Here is a 19,724-nt window from a genome sequence, read left to right on the forward strand (position 1 = left end):
CCATTTGTGAGTTGTACTTCCTAAGCACTGAGAGGCTTCCTTCATTGGTTGTTTTGACTTGGAGTACAACATCAAAACCTGTTCCTTGAAGACGTTTGCGGTATGCAGCCTGAGCTCACTTTGTGGCTGTTGTGTTGCGCTTACAAGCGGGTCCTCAGAGCTGTTTGCCCTTAGATCTGCACCAGCCCAGCTGGGAATGAAACAGTGGAGGAAAGAAGAAAAAATGCTTTTCAGTCCAACTTAGCTTTGTAGCTTCGTAATGATATACTTTTTTTTTTGTCTTGGGGTGGGGCAGAGCAATCTGTGTACTGCAGGAAAAAAGCACTTTAAAAGTGGTTTCTGTATGTTGATTGTTGGACAACAAACATGCAGAAGCTGGGTGCTGCCTGCAGACCGCCTAACCTGGTTCTGTTAGCGCAGTGCTTAGTTATCGGTGGTCTTGAGGATTGCTGTCTGTAGAGCTAAATAACATTGGAATCATCCATTTACACTGTGCTTCTGGGGTGCAGTGCTGATAAAGGCACAAGACACACCATTCCTCATTTTAGAGAGGTTGCACTCTGCAACCAGCACAGCCCATACCGAAACTGGCTATACCACACAAACCATGCAAAGGAGAAGGCACAGTCAGCGATAATTGCAAGGAATCTGATGCATACTTGCCCTTGCAGGATGTTGATATTAAATCCACAGACGTTAAGGTGTTCTGGGGAAACTGGACTAATCCATTTATTGTTGTTTTTTTTTAGGTTTGTGCACATTTTAATATGACAGAGCTGTCTTATCGGATTGAAATTCTCAGTCTAATAAAGAAGCTTTATTGCATGTATATACATTGAGATGCACCATGTTTTAGTAAGATCTAACAGCTATGGGTTGGGTTGCCCTTTATGAGCAGGTACAGCTTTAAACTCTCAAGCTGCGTTTCTCTACAGAAACACACTGTAAGGATTTGCTTTCTCCTGCAGCGTGGTACGCAGGTGATAATGATCCCATTGCTCTCAAGAGCCTGCATATTGCAAAGTGTCTCAGGGTGACTTACACTGCTGCACCTGCCCGGCACTCTCCACTGCCTCCTCCGGGGAGACGTCACCATGGCGATGAGCCCCTCAGTGTGCCTGGGCCATTAGAGACGCGCGCCTTCTTTGATAAACACACACAAAGATACATCCACACAGTCCCTCCTGGTCTCACACAGGCGTACCGAACGGCTAAGTCCACTCACACCCCGTTCCCTCGAGCAGCCAGGTATGCAGACGCAGCTCCGATGAATTACAGAGCAATGGGGCCAGATCTGCAGCAAAGGCTGAGCTGTGCATATCTGTGGCAGAGCTAGAACAGAGAGTCAGAGGCAGGCAGGGAGGCACTGATGAATGGTCCCTGCTGGCCCTGGGCTGAAAGCAGTGTGTTAACCCTCAGCGACTCCATCACTCAGTCAGTCACAGCCTGGTCTAACCGGCCTGCATTGCTGTAGTGCAGAGAGCGGGAGGGGGGCTGGGGGCCCTTGAACAGGCAGGAGCGGACATGCGAGACGGGTCCTGGAGGGGGCTGCTTGTGCCGCGACTGTGTCACCCGCAAGCCAACACCCTGAGGCTCTCCCTGAGCCTTCATTCCAGGAAACGTCTATACTTTTCCCTGCATGAGTTGTGGCCGCTGTATTGAAAGCTCAGCTGCAGACACAATTGCAGACACTATTAAATTTAATGGATGCATAAAACGTTCATCTCTGCATAACAACACTGTACAACTTCATCCACTTTCAGACGAGGTGTTAAACCGACATCCTAAATCCCTAGAGGCAGTGTTCATAGAAGTAGGAGTGAGGACCATGCATAGGCTGCATAATAGTCAGTTCAGTCCCTATAGAATATAGAATGCACCGTTATATCTCCTCTGTTCTCTTGTCATAGATTTCATGCATTATTAATGAAATCTGGCCTCCCGTGCTGCGAAATGTGATTGTCTGCCTCCTTATTTGTTTTGCAGGGCCGTTGTCTTCAGCATTAATGCTGTTTCAGTGATATTTAGGTTCGGTGTAGCTGTGTGCAGCTCACATGATCTCGGGAGATGCTCTGGGTTGTGCTGCAGAATAGCCACCACTGGTGGAAACTGCTGCATCAGCATGCCCTGTTCTTATTGTTATAACGCCGAGCTACCGAAAGCAGATCTTATGACCTCTGCATATTTTTAGTCCTCCAGAAAACAGAGGCCCTGTGTGCCAATCAGTTGCCCAAACCCCCAAAGCAAGCTTCTCATGGGTAGCTGGCAATACTGGCATACAGATGTGTGGCGGGAGCCCTGGACTAGATGCTGAATTCCTTAAAGTAACACCACCAGCCAAGCCACCCCTGTCAAACAACAGAAATACAGGAGAGTGACAAGTGCAGCGACACTGTTGTGCCCTCGGTTTGCTAGTTTTAATAAGAATTGCCTGCTGACAGTGATGCAGGCATTCAGGGCAATTTTTTTTTACCACGATCTTAATAAGCTGAATGGAACTGGGGTTGGATACTGCAACGAAGCTCAACTAACTACAATCCTGGTAACGAGCCAACAAGGCCCGATGTTGGCAATCTGTGGTAGCAGCAGCCGACTCTCAGCAGTGAAGGCAGGGTTGGTTCCGCTGCTGAGAAAAACCATTTTGTAGTGTTTTGCAGTAGTCAGGATCATAGACTTGCACCTGGAAGGATGTGGGTTCATATCCCAGGTGAGGCACTGCTGTTGTAACCTTGAGCAAAGCACCTCCCCTGACCTGCTCCAGTAAAACACTCAGCAAATTAGCAATGAATTAAAAAAAAACTTAATTTGGATTCCGTTCGCTGAGATGAGCAAACAACAATCAATCTGAGAGAGTTTAATGCCTTTATTACTGTCTTTCAAAACAAGAACAGCAGAATCCTTCCATGTGTTCCTCAACGCTGGTGGGAGGGTTAGAGAAATCCTGAAAGACTGAGGTAGCTTCTAGAGGACTTCAATCATGTCATACGTGTCTTTGTGTTGGCATTTGTCATACGCTGGCCCGGACAGCACGGCTCTTTGGATATAGCCCCTTCCTCTCAGAAAGTGAGCTGGTATATGACTACAGCTCCACGCTGGTTGTGGGCACTTTAAGAGTTCACATCCATAGCAAGAGATATAAGTACAATCACTAACATGTTCATAGGAATTAAAACACTCTCTGCCCTCAGCCAAAATAGAGTATAGAGAAAGTATAAAGTATAAAGAAAGGCTTTAATAATTAATTCCAGAACTTGTGTTTTTGTGACGCAAGTTAAGAAAAAAAACGTTCTTCCCATCGCCTAGGGGAAAAATAAAATGAAAGCAACACAAGTTCGATCGTGTTGAGTTGGTAAGACGTCTTGTTTACCACCTGAATCAGCATTCAAAAGGCTCGTCCAGGCTGCAGAGGGAGGGCGGTAGACGTTGATCATGATGCACGGCTTGCTTTTATCTTTTAATCAAGAGAAGAAACCACTTGAGCCTCGGAAGACTCCGAGCTTCGGCGGCTCAAAGGCGGTCAGGCGAACAAAAAAGAAAAAAGGGGAAGAGGAAGGAAAAGGACCTGAAGTCTGGCCTTCCCCCCGCACTATCGTTCGCTGCCAAAGGCTCGTTACTCAGCTTTTATAACCCTCAGTGGCTGCAGCTGGCCGCGCCCAGACCTGTCCTGCAGCCCTGGTCAGTTCTGCAGCTGAAATTGTTCACTGCATTTAAGAGCGGGTTTAGGTTCAATCTGCTGTTGGTGTGGGTGAGCGGGACGTAGGCTTTGACTGAAAGCACAGCTGACGAGCATAAAAGGAGCAGCGCAGGTCAATGAGGAGAACGAGGGCAGCAGCAGACAGGCATGGACGGGCGGAGATCAGGAAGAGTCATGCTGAGATCATGCCCAGTGCGAACACGCACACTGTTGTTGGTGTGTTGTACATGCTAGTGGGTCACTGTATATGTCAGTACATGCACGGCACCCTGATTGCTTATTTGATTGTGTGATATCGGTTAGGGCTAATGCCAGCAACATGTCGTGGGGGCTGGAATTTTCTAGACACGTTTTTCACCTGCTTGAGTGAGCAGGGAGGGATCTTTGGGGGTCCACATGGCAGGCCTTTTGTTTTCCGGGGGGGAGGGGGAGGTGAGGTTTTACGTCTTATAAGCTCATGCAATAATGCAAAACGTTGAAAATGGGGGTGGCTTTTCCTTTGCCTCATGGCAAGAGCTGCCTGTCTCGTCGGCTCTCTGTGCGTGCGCGCATGCATGCGTGACTCCGAGCAGCGAGCTTTGCTGTGCATGCCTGTCACACGTCTGTCACCGCACTGCACGTTGGCGGCCCACTCAGAATCCCCTTCCTGATGATTCCCAACCGGAGACGCACATCTGGAGAATTTCCTAGTGACCACAGAACAGGCACCTCAATCCCACCAACCGGCCCATGGGCGGGTTCTGTTTACATAGACATGGGTCTACACGTGAATATAGCAGGTGGAGAAGAAGCAGTCAGATACGCAATCTGGAAGAAAATTATGTTGCAAGGTGACCTTGACAGGGTATGGGCTGCTCTCTTTCGAGATCATCTCACAGCCCCAGCTCTGGCACTTCTCTCCCACCTGTTCTCTTTCACAGATGTTCTCAAGCAGGGACTGCACACGCCATAGACACAGTGACGCAGTGTTCCCCACAATCCCTGTCTTATAATCTCATACCCAAACCTGCCTTTCTGCACTCTGTGCGCCGTGAGCTATCATGAGGCGCTGAGCACAGAGGCAGTGCTTGCTCTCATTCCAGCGGCACTGTGCAGCAGAATCCGAGGCTCAGTGGCCATTTGTGTAACTCAATTGAAACTGAATTTCCTCTCAGCTTTTCCTTGAAGCTTAAAAGCTGAAGGTCCAGGATGGGTGTGTTTCAGCACTGCAGTGCCAAGCAGTGTGCGCGTCACCTGGTCAGTGCTAAGCACGTTGAAAATCATATTGGGAGACCAAGTCTCTCCAAAGTGTAATATTTCATAACATGACATTTGATTTAATTGGCACTGGGACTCCTTCTCTCCAGATTCCTGGAAGGTTTATACTGGACTAACGACAGAAAGAAAGAAAAATTACAATGACTTAATAAATCATACGGTAAACATGCTGTGCTGTGTAAAACGTTTGCCCACACAGAGGTGTGCAGAGCCTTAACAGATGAAAAAACAAGATAAATCTAATCACGCAGCCTGTCCCCAAGCTCAAGCTGGATTTTTAATCTATTTTTACACTTGCTTACGGTGATATATGGAGGAGAGTTGTTTGTGATATTTCTGTTCTTTTCTTTCGTTTAAAATGCCGGGAAGTGGCCTTTTAAATCACAGTGCCGTTCCCAGGCAGGCTGTCACGCAAGATTACCCCTGGGGGATCAACATGCTCCCAGGTTTCAAGGGTGAGTCTCCCGACCCACGATTCTGTGTAGATGCAGATCCCAGGCCGAGACCGAAATCTGGGCTTTCCTCTTAACCCCGCCCTACCTGAGCCGATCGGAGATCGATGAGTCAGGAGGCTGGGAAACGAGCAGCAGTCACGCTTCAGAGAATTCTGCTGCTCCAGTGTCAGGCATCAATACCGATTTTCCAGGCGTGCGCTGTCAGACTGACCCACACAGCATCTCACTCGCTGGGCAGGAGATAAGAGCCAAAAGAGTATTAAATCATATTACTGTGTATAGAAAATGGCAAATCTGATCACCCTGGAATTAACGTCGAGATGGATAAGGCATACAGTGATGTGAAAAAAAAAGTACACCCCCTTACGATTCAATTGTTTTACATATTAAGACATATCTGACCTTCACCTAGTCCTCACCAAGTCCTAACAGTAGATGAAACTCATCTCATGTGACAAATAACACACACAAATTTGACTTTTGTGAAAAAGTAAGTACTGATTCCGTATCAGTTAAGAAGATAATTAGAATCAGGTGCTGCTAAACATGGGCACGTGATTAATTGATCAAACCATAGAATATTACAAGGGTGTACTTACATTTCTCACATCACTGTATGTTTATGTTGCACAAATGTACTCTCATCCCGGAACTGAGAGGCCCAGCCTTCCTTGCTCCTTTTTTTATGAACCAGCTGTGAGCAATTTGAAATGGATATATTTATAATCCAATAGGTAACAGTTATTCAGTGTAAGCAAACCTAGGAGAGCAGGTAGGCCAGGACAGGCTCTCGAGCAGAGAAGGCGTGGGTGAGAGGTGTGGGGAGGCTGTAGAGAGAGAGATAAGAGATCAAGCCTTATTGCTTTCCCACCTGGAAGACGACGCTGCGATGCACAGAGATGGAAACTTCCAGTTCCACTCCCACTTAGGTACAGTATGTCAGCCTTCAGTGCAGGAAGAGTTTTAAATTAACAGTGACTGGAAATGCAAGAAGAGCTTTATAAACAGACCTCCATAAGATCATCGCCAACCTAGCGGGAAAAAAAAGAACAAGGGATTGTTGAAGACACTGAAATATGGCATACATGCTCCACACCCCGGCTTGTGCAAGCAGATTTGTGCAACAGGGGACTCTGCGTTGTGCTTTTAAAAAGCCTAAGAGCAGGATTAGCTCTCCAGCATGGAGTGGCAGTAGCCCCATTCCTAGTTATCTTAATCTAATAAAGCTGCGCAGAATGATTCACCACTTACCGGGCCTGGTGTGTGTGTGTAATGGGTCTCACTGCTCCCCCTTGGCTGACGTGCAGTCGTGCTCTGTTTCAGCAGCAGCTCGGGGAGGTGGGGGGGGGGGGAGAGAGGGTGTGTGGCCTCTTGTGTCCCCTTCAGGGACACTGCCCCTACCCGCAAACATCAGTCTGATCCCTGCTTCTGCACTCAGTTTAGTATTCAGATTGTTATTGTTAATGTCAAGTTTGTGTTGCCACCTAAACGATAAGAGCACTGAGGCCTTACTGAAGGGTTGGGATGGACAGTGCTTTTCATTCGCTTAGCAGGTGCACACTGCAGGATTTGTGTTTAGCACGACGGCAGACGCAGCCTTATCTAAACCGGGTTTGGCCCTTGGTTTCTGCTCTGACTTCATTAGCTGTGGTTCAAGCCAGTGAATTTCCATCTCATCCAGGTCCAGGGGTTTTTATTCTTCAACAAACAGACTTTCGTTTCTTCCTGTATTTATAGGAATTGTAAAATGGCTGTTTGTCCTATCTGGTGCTCTTCCAGTACCGTACAGGAAAGCAAAACAAAAATGTTAGTTCGTCCTGTCTGCGCCTGGCATGCATTTGGGGTCTCAGAGAATCCCTCCACACCAATTGGACACCATTGTTTCCCTCCACCACCCCCCCAGCTTCAAGGACAATTCTATTACTTTTTTATAGTTACTCTCACTCAGATACTTTTTTCCACCGTTCTTACGTTCATTCCATAAATTCCATTAATTTTCCTCTCTCCTCCACATTTATTTTCCCCCTTTGATAAGATAATGAGTGGGAACCGCATTCCAACATTATGGGCGAAAGACAAGAGGGAGGACAAGAGGTGAAGAAAACAATGATTAGAGGAATTGAAAAAAAAAGGAAAAATCACCTACATTACTATTGAGATCCGGTGCCATTCACATATTCTTCTAATGGACACCATTAAGACTGGATGGAGCAGAGTCTGAATTAGCAGCGACATGGCACTCTCAAGTAAAAAAACAAAAGGAAATACCTACCCTGCCTGGCTTGTGAAGGTTACTGCTTTCAACAATTGTCGCTTTAAAATTGGCAATTTTTCAGCCTCTGTTCATCCACGCTAAGTGCTGCATTCCTGAGATTGCAAATCATAATAGGCATTTAGTATTCATCCCATGCAAAAGACCATCTGAATGCACCAATTCCTGCTTCGGAATTTATGGCTGCTAGCTGAACGTCACTTTACGCCACCTTACCGATTGTTCTGCTTTCTACTGGAACTAAAATATTTACCAAAGACTGCGATTCTTTTCTGAATTCTGCTGGCTAAAAATGACTTGGATTTCTGAAGATTTGGTTGTTTTTTTTTGTGTGTGTCACCGTCACTAGTCACTAGTCACTAGTTTGGAGTCTTGACACAAATGAAGTATCTTTAGTATGTTCCAAAATCGAAAATGAGTCATGAGTCAACAGCTACAGGTCAAAAACCATTTCAACGAACATTCATCAGTCATTTGTGGGTTGTGTAGAATTTCAGTTCTTGCTTGCCTGCTGCTCCAAGAAGTCTTGTTCCACTGGTCTCCATCCTTACCACTGAGTCATAAACATCAGTACAGTACATAACGATGTTTAAGAGAGTCAATGGCTAACGATCATATTAAACCAAACTTAACCATTAAGGCAACAGTTGATTCAATATTGTAGTTGAGAGGTGAGACAGAAGATCAAAAAACAAGGTCTCTAAAATAAAAGTTTGACTCTTCTGTCTTACGGGGAAAAAAACTCAGCTTAGGGTTTCCTGCCTAGACTCAAGCAGAAGTGTTTCTTTTTTTCCTCATTCTAACCCCATTGCTGTACCAAGGACCGCACTGGAGGTTGAGGGAGACAACCGCCAGCTTTGCAAAGCTTTTTATTTCCTCTTGAATAATTTAACAGACTTGCAAGTGGGCACAACAGTCACGCGTTAGTCAGTCTAATTCCCCTGGGCCTTGTAGACACGAAGCACAGCAGTCAAACACTGCAGGACACCACGAAGCAGAGAGGCAGAAGCGTCTTCTCACCGTCACCCAGAACAGAGCTGTACTTCTAACGCTAACCTGAAATCACAAAGCCGTTTGGCGCTCCAGCTGTTGTGACTGGGGCTGCCAGTCTGTCAAATATATTCAGTAAATTCGGTAAAAAAAAACATTCACCAATTTAGTTACAGCATCTAAGAGCATAGAGGTTCTCTTAATCCTGATTTCCAAATGTAACCTCCTGCCACTCTCTACATTACAAACCGGCTGGACTGGTCATTTTGAGATGGCATGGTCTATCGCCCTTGCTCGTGGTTTCTCTGTTACAAGCCACACCACAGGCTTAACTCTACGCCTGTCTGTCACGTTCGAACCTGCTGCACTGGACACGGCTGTTGTCGGGCAGTTTTGCTCAGCTTTTTTCCTGTAACACCCTGCGGCGTTTTTGTCGTGACCTCCCCCCACCTCCTTCCCCGATGCAAACGGCCTCGCACTCCCTCATAAACAATTTATATAAATAAATAAAGGCAGGAAATAAATCTCCGCAGGGTGAGCCGCCTCATTCCGCCTCACTGCAGCGGCCATCCGATCAGAGATGATGCGCTGGGGCAGAGTGCCTCTTTGCAGTCACAGCTCGTTCCTCTCCCTGTCAGGCAGGAGCCCCGTGTCCCGGAGTGCCGCAGAGAGGCCCGCGCTCTGGGCCAGGACCTTCTCATGGGACAGTCCCGCGTGACACGTATCACGGGGCACATCGATCTTTCTGTCAGTTCGGTGCCCAGCGGAGTGGCACTTGAAAAGAAATCTTCAGGGTTCGCCATTAACGGAGATGTGCTTGGGCCTACTTCTGCTAACCCTCCGTCCTCTCGGAATAGAAACATGAAACAGCATGACGGATTAAAAAGGCGGTAGGATGCAAAGTTGAATGATGATTCCACCTGTGTGGTGAGGTTAAGTAGCTCTCTGTGCTCGTTGTTTTCATAGATTTTAAAGTTTTCCTGCTTCTGTGTTTCCCATTCTCTAATAATAATAATATTATTATTATTATTATTATTATTATTCCTTACATTTATATACTGTAGCTCTTTTCTGGACACTCCACTCAAAGCGCTTTACAGGTAATGGGGACTCCCCTCCACCACCACCAGTGTGTGGTTCCAAATTGTGCCAGTACGCTTAGCAGAAATCAGACAGGAGCCCAGTTTTGCTTGTGTGATTTTCTCAAAGCACGAATACTGCAGGTCCGCGTTAATTAGAAATTAAAGCAATCGCAGACATCATTTTAAAATGCCAGCTTGATTACATCTGAGATCATCTTTTGGAGACAAATATGAAGACATTGCTAAAATCTTTACGGTTCCTGGGCTTCCAACTGTGTTTTCCTTCTCGAAACATGACAGCTGCAGCATGAAAATGAAGAGTGATCTGCCACCTCCAGCCCTCCTGCACGTCTGTAAAACGAGCAGCAGGAGCTAATCAGAGCTCTGTCCTGGGTAGAAGACACTGCAGGAAGGACAGCTAGCTTCAGAAACAGCGGCCGGATTAGTACAGCTCATCTCCCTGACATGCAATCTGGTCTCCCTGACATGCACGCGAAAGAAGATTTCCCTGATATGAAACTGTAGACAATCCAAACTTATGCCTCTGCATTTGGAATCTCCAGAGCGCCCCAGGGTTTAGAGATTTTGTGGCTTTATGTAGCTCAGATCTCTCCGTCATGATAGTCCGGCATTTTACCCCTCCTGAACATGATCGTGTGTGCCTTCCTGTCTGCGTCGGTCCACAGGAATTCAAAGACACCTGCGCTCGAGAGACACTGGAAGCCAAGATTAATGTTACACTGGATTGACACATTCCCCCAGCACTCAGCTAATCGATCAATCGCTGTCTCACCTCTCCATTCATTTCTACATTGCTACCGGATTGAAACTAATCTGTCCCTCACATTTCCAGTTAATTATCATGCTTTTACCCCCACATCCCCAAACTACCCATCCTCACCTCTGCCCTCTTTGGTTTGCCTCTCCCCACCTCTTTCTCATATATCTGTGCTCCCTCAGCTGTACGCAAGCTTTCCTATGTACCTCCGTTACCTGGAGACTAGAGGGACAATATGTGCAAAACCTCAGACAAGAGATACAGCCACTCTTCTGATGTATGTAAATCTTGTAGTGTATGTTTTCATTTGTTGTGCATCTGACAGCAAGACAGCCGCTGAAAACTGTCAATACAATATCGGTAGCTTCCTGTAGCCACCTTGTTTGACAGTGTCAGTGTGTCACATCATGCTTTGACTTTAAAACCTTTAAGTTTTAAAACTTAAAACTTGGAACTTAAAGCATGGAAGAGATATGGTGAATTCCTTTTTCTTTTTTTTCCACTCCCAGTGTGTTTAATTAAACCGAGTAGTGTGCTAACAAATATATCAGCAACAACTTCTTCATGCTGGTTCGAAACAATTAATAATTGGAATTGTAATTAACGAGAAAAATGGACATCCCCTACCAGTAAAAGCTGATGGCGGTGTGATGGTTGGGTGAATGTTGGCAATCAGTTGATAAAAACTGAGTATTATCTTCAGGGCCCACTCAGCACCCATAACGAAAGCCAGGCCAGCAGCCTGTGTGCAATAACAAGTTGCTCACTGGTTTATAGAGTCCCGTCATGACAAGAACAGGCTCAACACAGAGATGTGCACTGCCTTTTTGCTGGTGTGTGATTCAATAAGTTCTGAATTTCCTTTTTTCTTTCCCTGATGAACTCTTTTAATTATTCTCCCATTTCACAGGTGAAGTGTCAGAAAATGAATTCCCCTCTCTGTCACTTCTGTGACTAAGCATGTTGATTAGTCTTCTCTGAGTTTTTAATTGGTTGCTGTATAGGCATTCCCCATCACTTGTCCAACTCCGGGGTGATGCTGCCACAGGATTTATAAGAAGTTGAAGTCAGACACACAGGCAACACTGCGTGCAAAAAGTGGAAAGTAAACATGCAAATAGAAAATGGAAAGAGATTACGCCTACTGTACTTCACAGCCATGAAGGAGCTTGGAGAAAAGTCCCTATTCACCTAGACCTGGATAGGTGGGCTCTAATTTCACAGGAAAGGACAACAAAACTTTCAGCTTGTAAAATGAACATTTAGTGGGAAACCTTGCATGGTCAGATGGATTGGTTAATTGCAGTGAACATCATTTTCATAACCTGAAGGCTGTAGGGAGTTATTAAATCTGTAATTAGACTATTAAGCATATTGTCGTGTCAGCTCCTTGATGTGCTTCAGTGGCATGTCAATGTTTTGTCAAAGCTGAGTCTTGAAATCTGAAATTATTCATTCACATTTAATGCAAGTTCTAGTGGGCCCTTCCCTCGTGTTTACTGAGAGTAGTTAAACACACGTGCTGCTCTCCATGTGGGACAGCAGGAAGGTTTTTTTCAAACGTTCTCTACATGCTTCATGTATTTACCAATGGAAGACAGAGCTTTGCAAACCTGAATTATCAGCTACCACCCCAGATGCAGGATCCAATCAGCACTGTGGCTATTTCACCTTACACCTGAGCAACTGCACCTGTGGCTCGGTCACAAGCTGAGCTGAGCTGAGCTGAGCTCCTGACAGCTACGCGCACAGCGTCCTGCTCAGTGATCAGGGAGGCTGAGGCCACAGGCTTTATGAGTGTTTGCAGGAGGAACCTGCCAGTTTCTTTCCTAATAATAATATCAATAAGCTTTATTTAGCACCTTCAAAAGTAGCATCTCAAAGAGCTTTACAGTTAGGTGTAAAAAAGGTTATAGGGATATAGGGATCATCATGGTTTTACCATGATTTTACTATGTGTTTACTTCACTCTGCCATGCTCATCGTGGTTCGTGCCATGCATGAACATGCTTTCACCGTGCTTTGCTGTCATCTACTATGCTTCTACCATTGTATAGACTGTGATCACTTATACAGGTTGGCCACATGGTCACCTTCAAGAATATTTAACACCTCACACCTCTCTAATGTGCACATTCAAATCAAACACAAAGCCGCACACGATGCTGCATAAAAGACGAGGCCATTATAGCACTATTCCTACTGCAGTCTTAACAGTGGTGCCAAGTGCACGACTGCCAAAACTTCCTGACTTTTGCAGCGCATTCCGCTAAATCGGGTGTTTTTTCTTTTGGCAGCAATAGTTCACAGGCAGGACTAACAGGCCCAAGCAAAGAATTGATACAATCAGATAAAACGCAAGTTACATACTGTAAGTGCCTCAGCAGATCTACTGATGCACATCTTTTAAAATCATTTTTGAATCCAATTGTAACGTTTTTTCCACTCCTGTCTGTCAGCTTTGTGCTCTGCTGGCTGCATCTGCCTCTCGGGGCTGACAAAATTAGAGCAGTGCTCAGAGTACAGTAAATTTCTAGATTTCATTATACAAAAGACAAACAAATACTCCGGGCTGCAAAAACGGATAATACAAGATTAAAGCTGGGCGTTGCTGCATCACAGCTTTTCTGAGATGTTTCACATTAAGGACAACTCAAGTACACTGAAGAATACTAAACAAAAGTGGGAAACCAACAAAAAGATAACCAGAAAAAGTGTAACAAGACAACTGTACAAGCACAGAAGCAGGATTATATGCTGAATCTAGTATCCAGTTCATTTGGCATTTTGTTTATTCCATTTCCGGCAATGGCTTCCACAACGCTCCATCTCCCCCGTCCTTCCTTAAAGTAAGGATGATGCTCCTAACGTGGACACAAAGAGCTCTCCGGAGATGGGAGATGACTGGGGGTCAACTCATCGGTCCCGCGAGTTCAGATAATACAGAAGAGCAGAAGATAGGAGGCCATTGAGCTCATCTTGCTGAACTGGGTGCAGGCAGCTCAATGATTCCTGTTCTCCTTGAAAGAAGGTGCAGCCGCAACGACAGAGGTCATTGGTGCTTTTCTGCTTGGTGCTGAAGCAAGCTGTGCCTACAGCCTTTCAATTGAACTCCGCACACTCCACCTTTTCAGAATATAATTTCTCACAATGGGTGAATTCTATTTCAGTTCTTGCTTTTCTAAGCTCTGGTTGCTTGAGGATTATTGCTGCTCGCTGTGTAAAAGCCTTCTCCTCCCGTTTTCTGCGCGGTCGGTCTCTAATTCGTTAGGGGAGCTGGAAGTGGGCAGAGATGCAATTACAATCTGTAATCCTCTTTTGCTCCAGAGGATGCTAGTTGGTGGGCAGACCGAAAGAAAAGGGATGGGAACTGAACAGAGACAGAGGCGGTGTTTTTTCCAGCCTTGGACAAATCCGTCTGTTCTCCGCTCGCTGGCTGGATAGCTTAATGCACTCCAGCTGGGATCAGTGGGAGCAGCAAACAGCTGTGACCCTCCCCTGGGTGCCGCTGCAGATAGAAGCAAGGTTTTCTGCTCTAAATGCCAGCGTGCTAATTGCGTGTGAGTAAACTGAACGTTTGCACTGAGCTGTTGATCTGTTACACCCAGAGAGACACAACGGAACTATAAAAGAAGAGGGTGCATCTCATCTCACAGAAATGACCCAAACGAACTCACTCAATTTCGAAATGCTGAAAGTGTGATGCATTACTGATTGCCCCACTGGCATCTTTCAACTGCAAGCATCCATTTTCTAACCACTTCTTCCAGCTCGGGGTTGTGGGGGGGGGCCAGAGACTCATCTGGGAAACAACAGGCACAAGGCAGGGTACACCCTGGACAGGATACCAGTCCATCACAGGGCACACACACACACACACACACACACCAAGACCACTTTTTTCCGGAAGCCAGTTGACATACCAGTGTACCTTTTGACTGGGGGAAGAAACTGGAGCAGCCGGACAAAACCCACGTGGACACGGGAAGAACACGCAAACTCCACCCAGACAGCAGCACTGGAATTGAGCCCAGGGCCCCAGCGCTGTGAGGCAGTAGTGCTCCCCACTGCGCCACCATCCCACCCTCTTCCACACGCAACAACATAATTCCCCGTTGGCCGGAATGCCAAGGGGTTCCTAACAAAATGTTGCTGTCTGGTTTTCTGTTCTACAACACTAAATGACGGGACATTGAGGACACGGGAGTGTCAGACTGCTGTTGCACCCTTATTTCTGCATTTCACAACCTCTGAGCGCTGCACCGATTACAAAGCACACAAAACAATGCTTGCGCTTTGCCTACGGAAGGTATGCACACGTTTCCTCTGTTGTGTTTAGTTTGGGGACCTTTCTGTCTCGCCTTTGGTTCAAAAATATATGCTCGCTGCGCCTCACTTGCGCTGCCAGGCTCAAACAATCAGTCAGGGATTTTCCATCAAAGCTGAGAGCATAAAGAACAGGATGAGGTGGCTGGCAGAGTTTCTGCTGAGGCAGTTTGGTTAGATGGCACTTCATGCTATAAAGCCTGCACAGTCACCCACTAACCAGCTGATGCAGCACACACTGGCACACCCACATATACTGTACTGGCCAAAACACAACAGTAAAATTAGTAATAAGCCAATCACCCCAGATCTGCATTGATAAATGAAAGAAATTCTCTACAGTATGTCTTAACCCTCTTAAATGCAGTGGTTTACTTCTCTTGCTCTGAAGTGGACTGGCATTATGCAACATGAACTAGATTCAGCATATAAAGCTGCTTCTGTGCTTGTACAGTAGTCTTGTTACACTGTTCTTGTTATCTTTTGTTGGTTTTCACACAATTTGTTCATATTCGTCATCATATTTGAGTTGTTTGTCAAGTACAAGGCTTTTCTGAAGATTGATCGCCTTTACAAAAACTTGAAATACAAGTTTGTTTTTTTTATTTGGTTATCTGCTGTGCAGGCTCTTGTCCAGGCATCAACAGTAAGTGATGGTTATGGTAGATTAATCTATACAATAGATTACTAAAACATGTGAGCCTCTAGTCCAGATAAAATGTCATTAAAAATTAAAAAGAGAAAGTTCTTTGAAAGCCTGTCACACAATCAAGTCTTCACCTTCTCAATATCTGACATCAAATTTTTATTTTCTCCTAATATCAGCCTGTCTGATTGTTTCTGCTCCCTAGCACCTAACCCATGTCTACATAGTTCTGCTGCATCCAAAGAGACGTCTAAATCCTACAGTATTCAGCTCCACGTTCCATTTCACCATGAACCTTTACATTTACTCCTGCCATAGGGTGATAATTCTCAGTGATACCATCTAAAACAGTGTCCCTAACAGAACCTACAGTATATTAGTTCATTTGCAGGAGAACCAATTAGAAAAATTATGATTAAACTTTACATTAAATGAGGAAACACTATGCCCCCTGCCCATTCATGATGTTGTATTGCTTAATCATTTGCTTAGTTTGGAAGCCTTAAGGTTTTATTAATGCAAGGACCGTGCACTTAATGTGTACAGTATGCGTTTAGTAACATACTCAGGACCAGACACAGATAAGAAAGATGATGTACCTGACTGGTATATTGCAGAAATGCACTAATAAGCAATCTCCACATGCATTAGCAAATTTAACAATCCTTTATCTGAGCACTGTTAAACTGGCAATATCGTATTACTGCATATATTAGTATTGTCCCATTAACTGGCATTACCACCGAGCAGTCTTGTATACAGTAGCACAGTACGGGCGGCACGGTGACACAGTGGTTAGTATTGCTGCCTTGCAGAGTTGAGGCCCTGCATTCAATTCCTGGGGTGCTGTCTGTGTGGAGTTTGTATGTTCTCCTTGTGTCTGCGTGGGTTTCCTCTGGGCACTGCGCTTTCCACCCACAGTCCAAAACCATCCTGGCGGGTTAACTGGCCTCTGAGAAAACAGGCCCTTATGTGAGGGTGTGCGTGTCTGTGTGTGCCCTGCGATGGACTGGTGTCTCGTCCATGGACCCTGCCTTGCGCCCATTGCTTGCCGGAACAGGCTCCGGCTGCCCTGCCACCCTGTATTGGAAGAAAGAGTTAGAAAAGAGAGGGATGGATAACACAGTAAATATATATTTCTTGACTGCAGCACAGCTGCATTGATCTTGCCTGGTGCAGCGCTGGCCTGTGAGTTTTGCTCAGTCCAGTGTGTGCTGCAGGGAGCAGCAAGGAGGGAGGGAGCCAGGTCCACAGGTCTGTTCTTAAAAGGCTTTCAGATTCCATTAACTGCAGCTGATTCTCTTTTCTCTCCAAACCTGCGGGAGGTCCTGACTGCAGGGCTGCCGACACCTTGCATTACAAGCTAAAGGGGTTTAAGATGTGCAGTGCTGTAAAGAAAAAGACTGTTTCTCCACCAAAAAGCACGACCACCTTTATGCATGCAGCAAACCTCTGGAGGCGTGTGGTGCTTTTCAGTAAAAGCAAAGCATAACACATTAATAGGATGAACTGTTCTGCTTCTGATTATTATTATTGAAATGACTTGTTTGGCTTTACTCTTCTGGATGACTCCCCAGGGAGATATCAGAATGGGGTATTGCACACAGGGCACTGCTGGGCAGATTTGCCTCTCCGTGCAGGCTGTGCTCTGGTGTATCCACGAGGGAGGGGGAAACTGGGAACAGGTTTCCGTGCAGACGTGATTGACCAGCCGCACTGGACTGGGGACCGGGCAGAGAGGGCAGCTCGTTTCCTCTTTCAGAGACGGCTTTACGGAAACATGCCCAAGTGATGCTTACCGAGGCCAAAACCGCAGAGAGAAGATGGAAACGAAAAGAGGTGAAGGGAAAAGGAGGAGACAAGACCAAACCACCCACTCACCTGTCCCCCTGCTCCCAGCCCCCAGCCCCTCGCCCCGCGCAGTCTGGGCCCTGTGCTGTCGGAGAGAGGGCTGTTCCCCCCCACCTCCCCTTACCGAGACGCAGCTGCAGCCCTGGCCCTCATCTCCACTCTGACAGGGCCTTGACAGGAAGAGAAATGGGAGGAGAACTGCCGAGGAGAGCCTGTTTCCTCACCCTGCCCAGCTCTCCCAGCTGGACTGACAAAACCAGCGGGCTACTGGACTCACCAGCGCTGAGATGAGCCCTCCGCAGGGACGCAGGTCACGCTCGGCTGCCCCACACTGCCAACTGCTAGCACACGGGCAGTGCATCCTGTACTGTACCGCAGTCCTCCTCTCAGCCTCACCCCGCCTCTAGCCAGGCTGCATGAGTGCACACGCTCAGACCGGGGGAGAGCCTACAGGCTTTGACATTTCTGTAATAACGCATCTCTATAAATTAGTGGCACAATAATTTCACTGCTTTGTTTCACTCTGGTTATTGTATTACCCTAAATTCTTGTGTTAACAGGAACATATTTTTTTTACATTTGTTTTGAATACAGAGTACCCTGGGTAAATGTGACAGCTAAATAACCGAATGATAATACACTATAAAACTTAATGAAGGGGGTTTCTAAAGGCACCTCCAGCGAGACTCCAGTGAGGAGTCTCAAACAACTGGCGGTGTCAAAACTGGATGGGTATACAACAGAAGCCGGCTACTAATTTCATTTTTATTGACAAGAACTGTTTTGTGCAGCCCAGGGTCTGGAAGAAAAGTGTCCTCTATTGGAGCCTGGGCTGCAGAATGCTGGATCAAGCAGAAAGGTCAGCACTGGCTTCAGGCCTGTGCTGGGGCTTGATTACTGGAAGAGAGACACTTTGGAAAACACTGGAATGCCCAGTGGTGCCTGTTCCCTGTCAACACACAGGCTCCCAACTGAGGCACTGATCTCCTGCAGATGAAGGAATAGGTAAACAGAGAGATAGGTGTGGAAGAAGGTGGGATTCTGACTTAGAGGCGTTCTGCCACAAATCCCAAGGTGTGTAGGTTTGCACCACTGGCTCCCCAGCAAAGCGTATACATCAAATGTCTGCAGCTGTGGCTCCTCCCGTTGTAAGTAAAATTACTGTTATTCAACTAGATTGTCTTGAAATGAACTCGTCTCTCAGTGGGCTAAACCCGGCTGGCGTTTCACACATGCGGGTGAACAACCTGATTTCCAGTGAAGGGCAGCAGCAGCCCTGTGTGCTACTGCAGAAGGAGTCCAGCAGCAGCCCCCTCTGTACACACAGGCCCGGAAACATGCTGTCTGTGTCTCCCCTCCTTCGCCTCACCATGCTGCCCAGCGACTCCACCACCTGGGGCCGCGCTCTCCTCTGGGCTACAGCGGTCTGCACCGCAACACGACCGTACCTGGTGCACAATCGCAAGACGAAAAGACTCTGTGGCCTATGACCATATGGCCCCGATACATCAGATCTCCAGAAGCCGTCAAATAGAAATCAGACCTGAATACAGACGAAAGGAGAACCATCATGCACTGTGCTCTGATCGTGGACATTCTGCACGTCCCTGGGGGTCCTGCTCACTCCTCTAAATTCCCCTTTCCTGCTCTCTCAGTTCTCTCATAGTCTTTATACTAACTGTTCAGTTTTGCTTGTTTTTTTTTTTGTTTTGGTGGATTTCTACTCGGTTTGCTCAGAAAACTCCCAGGGGCACAGACTTTAAAAGGACAGATACCCCTGTACTGGGTTGGCACTAAACAGCATCCAATTTCAGGAGCCTTTGAACTCCTCTCTGAAAGGCGATTCTTTGATGCATCTGATCTCTGCTTCCCTCTATCTTCGCTGGAGGCCTTAAGAACTTGTTTCTTCCCTTCATCTTCACTTTCTGATCGCCCTTTCCTCTTCTCTTAAAGGGGAAGCCCTATGTGTTTGACCGAGTGTTTCCTACCAACACCACCCAGGAGCAGGTCTACAACACTTGTGCCAAGCAGATTGTGAAAGGTGAGTGTGTGTATGTATGGAAAGTGTGTGGATGGATGGAAGATTGTGTCAAAATTAAGAGTTTCAAATATTTTCACGTTTTTGTACTTTTTTAAGAAAACGTTTCATCTTTAGTGCCATGCAAAATTAAAATAAATCAGATCTGACTAACCAGCTTTCTAGTGTCTAGGTAAATCGGTCAAGCCATCTAGATTAAAATGGAATTAAAGAAACACATTCAATTGCTAATTTTGTGGCCATTTGGCAATTGGTGGAATTGACAAACATGATAAAGCGGAAGTCTGATGGACAAGCATTGCATATGCTATGTCCCAAAGGCTAACCAGATTAAT

The 19,724-nt window shown here is 46.3% G+C and overlaps 1 protein-coding gene across 2 annotated transcripts in view; it reads left to right on the forward strand.

The window, feature by feature from the left end:
• kif5ab (kinesin family member 5A, b) overlaps positions 1-19,724 on the forward strand; it is a 49,676-nt gene that overhangs the window by 3,467 nt on the left and 26,485 nt on the right. For both annotated transcript variants that reach the window (XM_088914813.1, XM_088914822.1), the window contains exon 2: positions 19,305-19,392. In XM_088914813.1, coding sequence (XP_088770939.1) covers positions 19,305-19,392 — 88 coding nt within the window. The remainder of the gene's footprint in view (positions 1-19,304; positions 19,393-19,724) is intronic.

Source organism: Atractosteus spatula, chromosome 1 (assembly GCF_055471065.1).
Source record: "Atractosteus spatula isolate fAtrSpa1 chromosome 1, fAtrSpa1.hap1, whole genome shotgun sequence".
NCBI lineage: Eukaryota > Metazoa > Chordata > Actinopteri > Semionotiformes > Lepisosteidae > Atractosteus > Atractosteus spatula.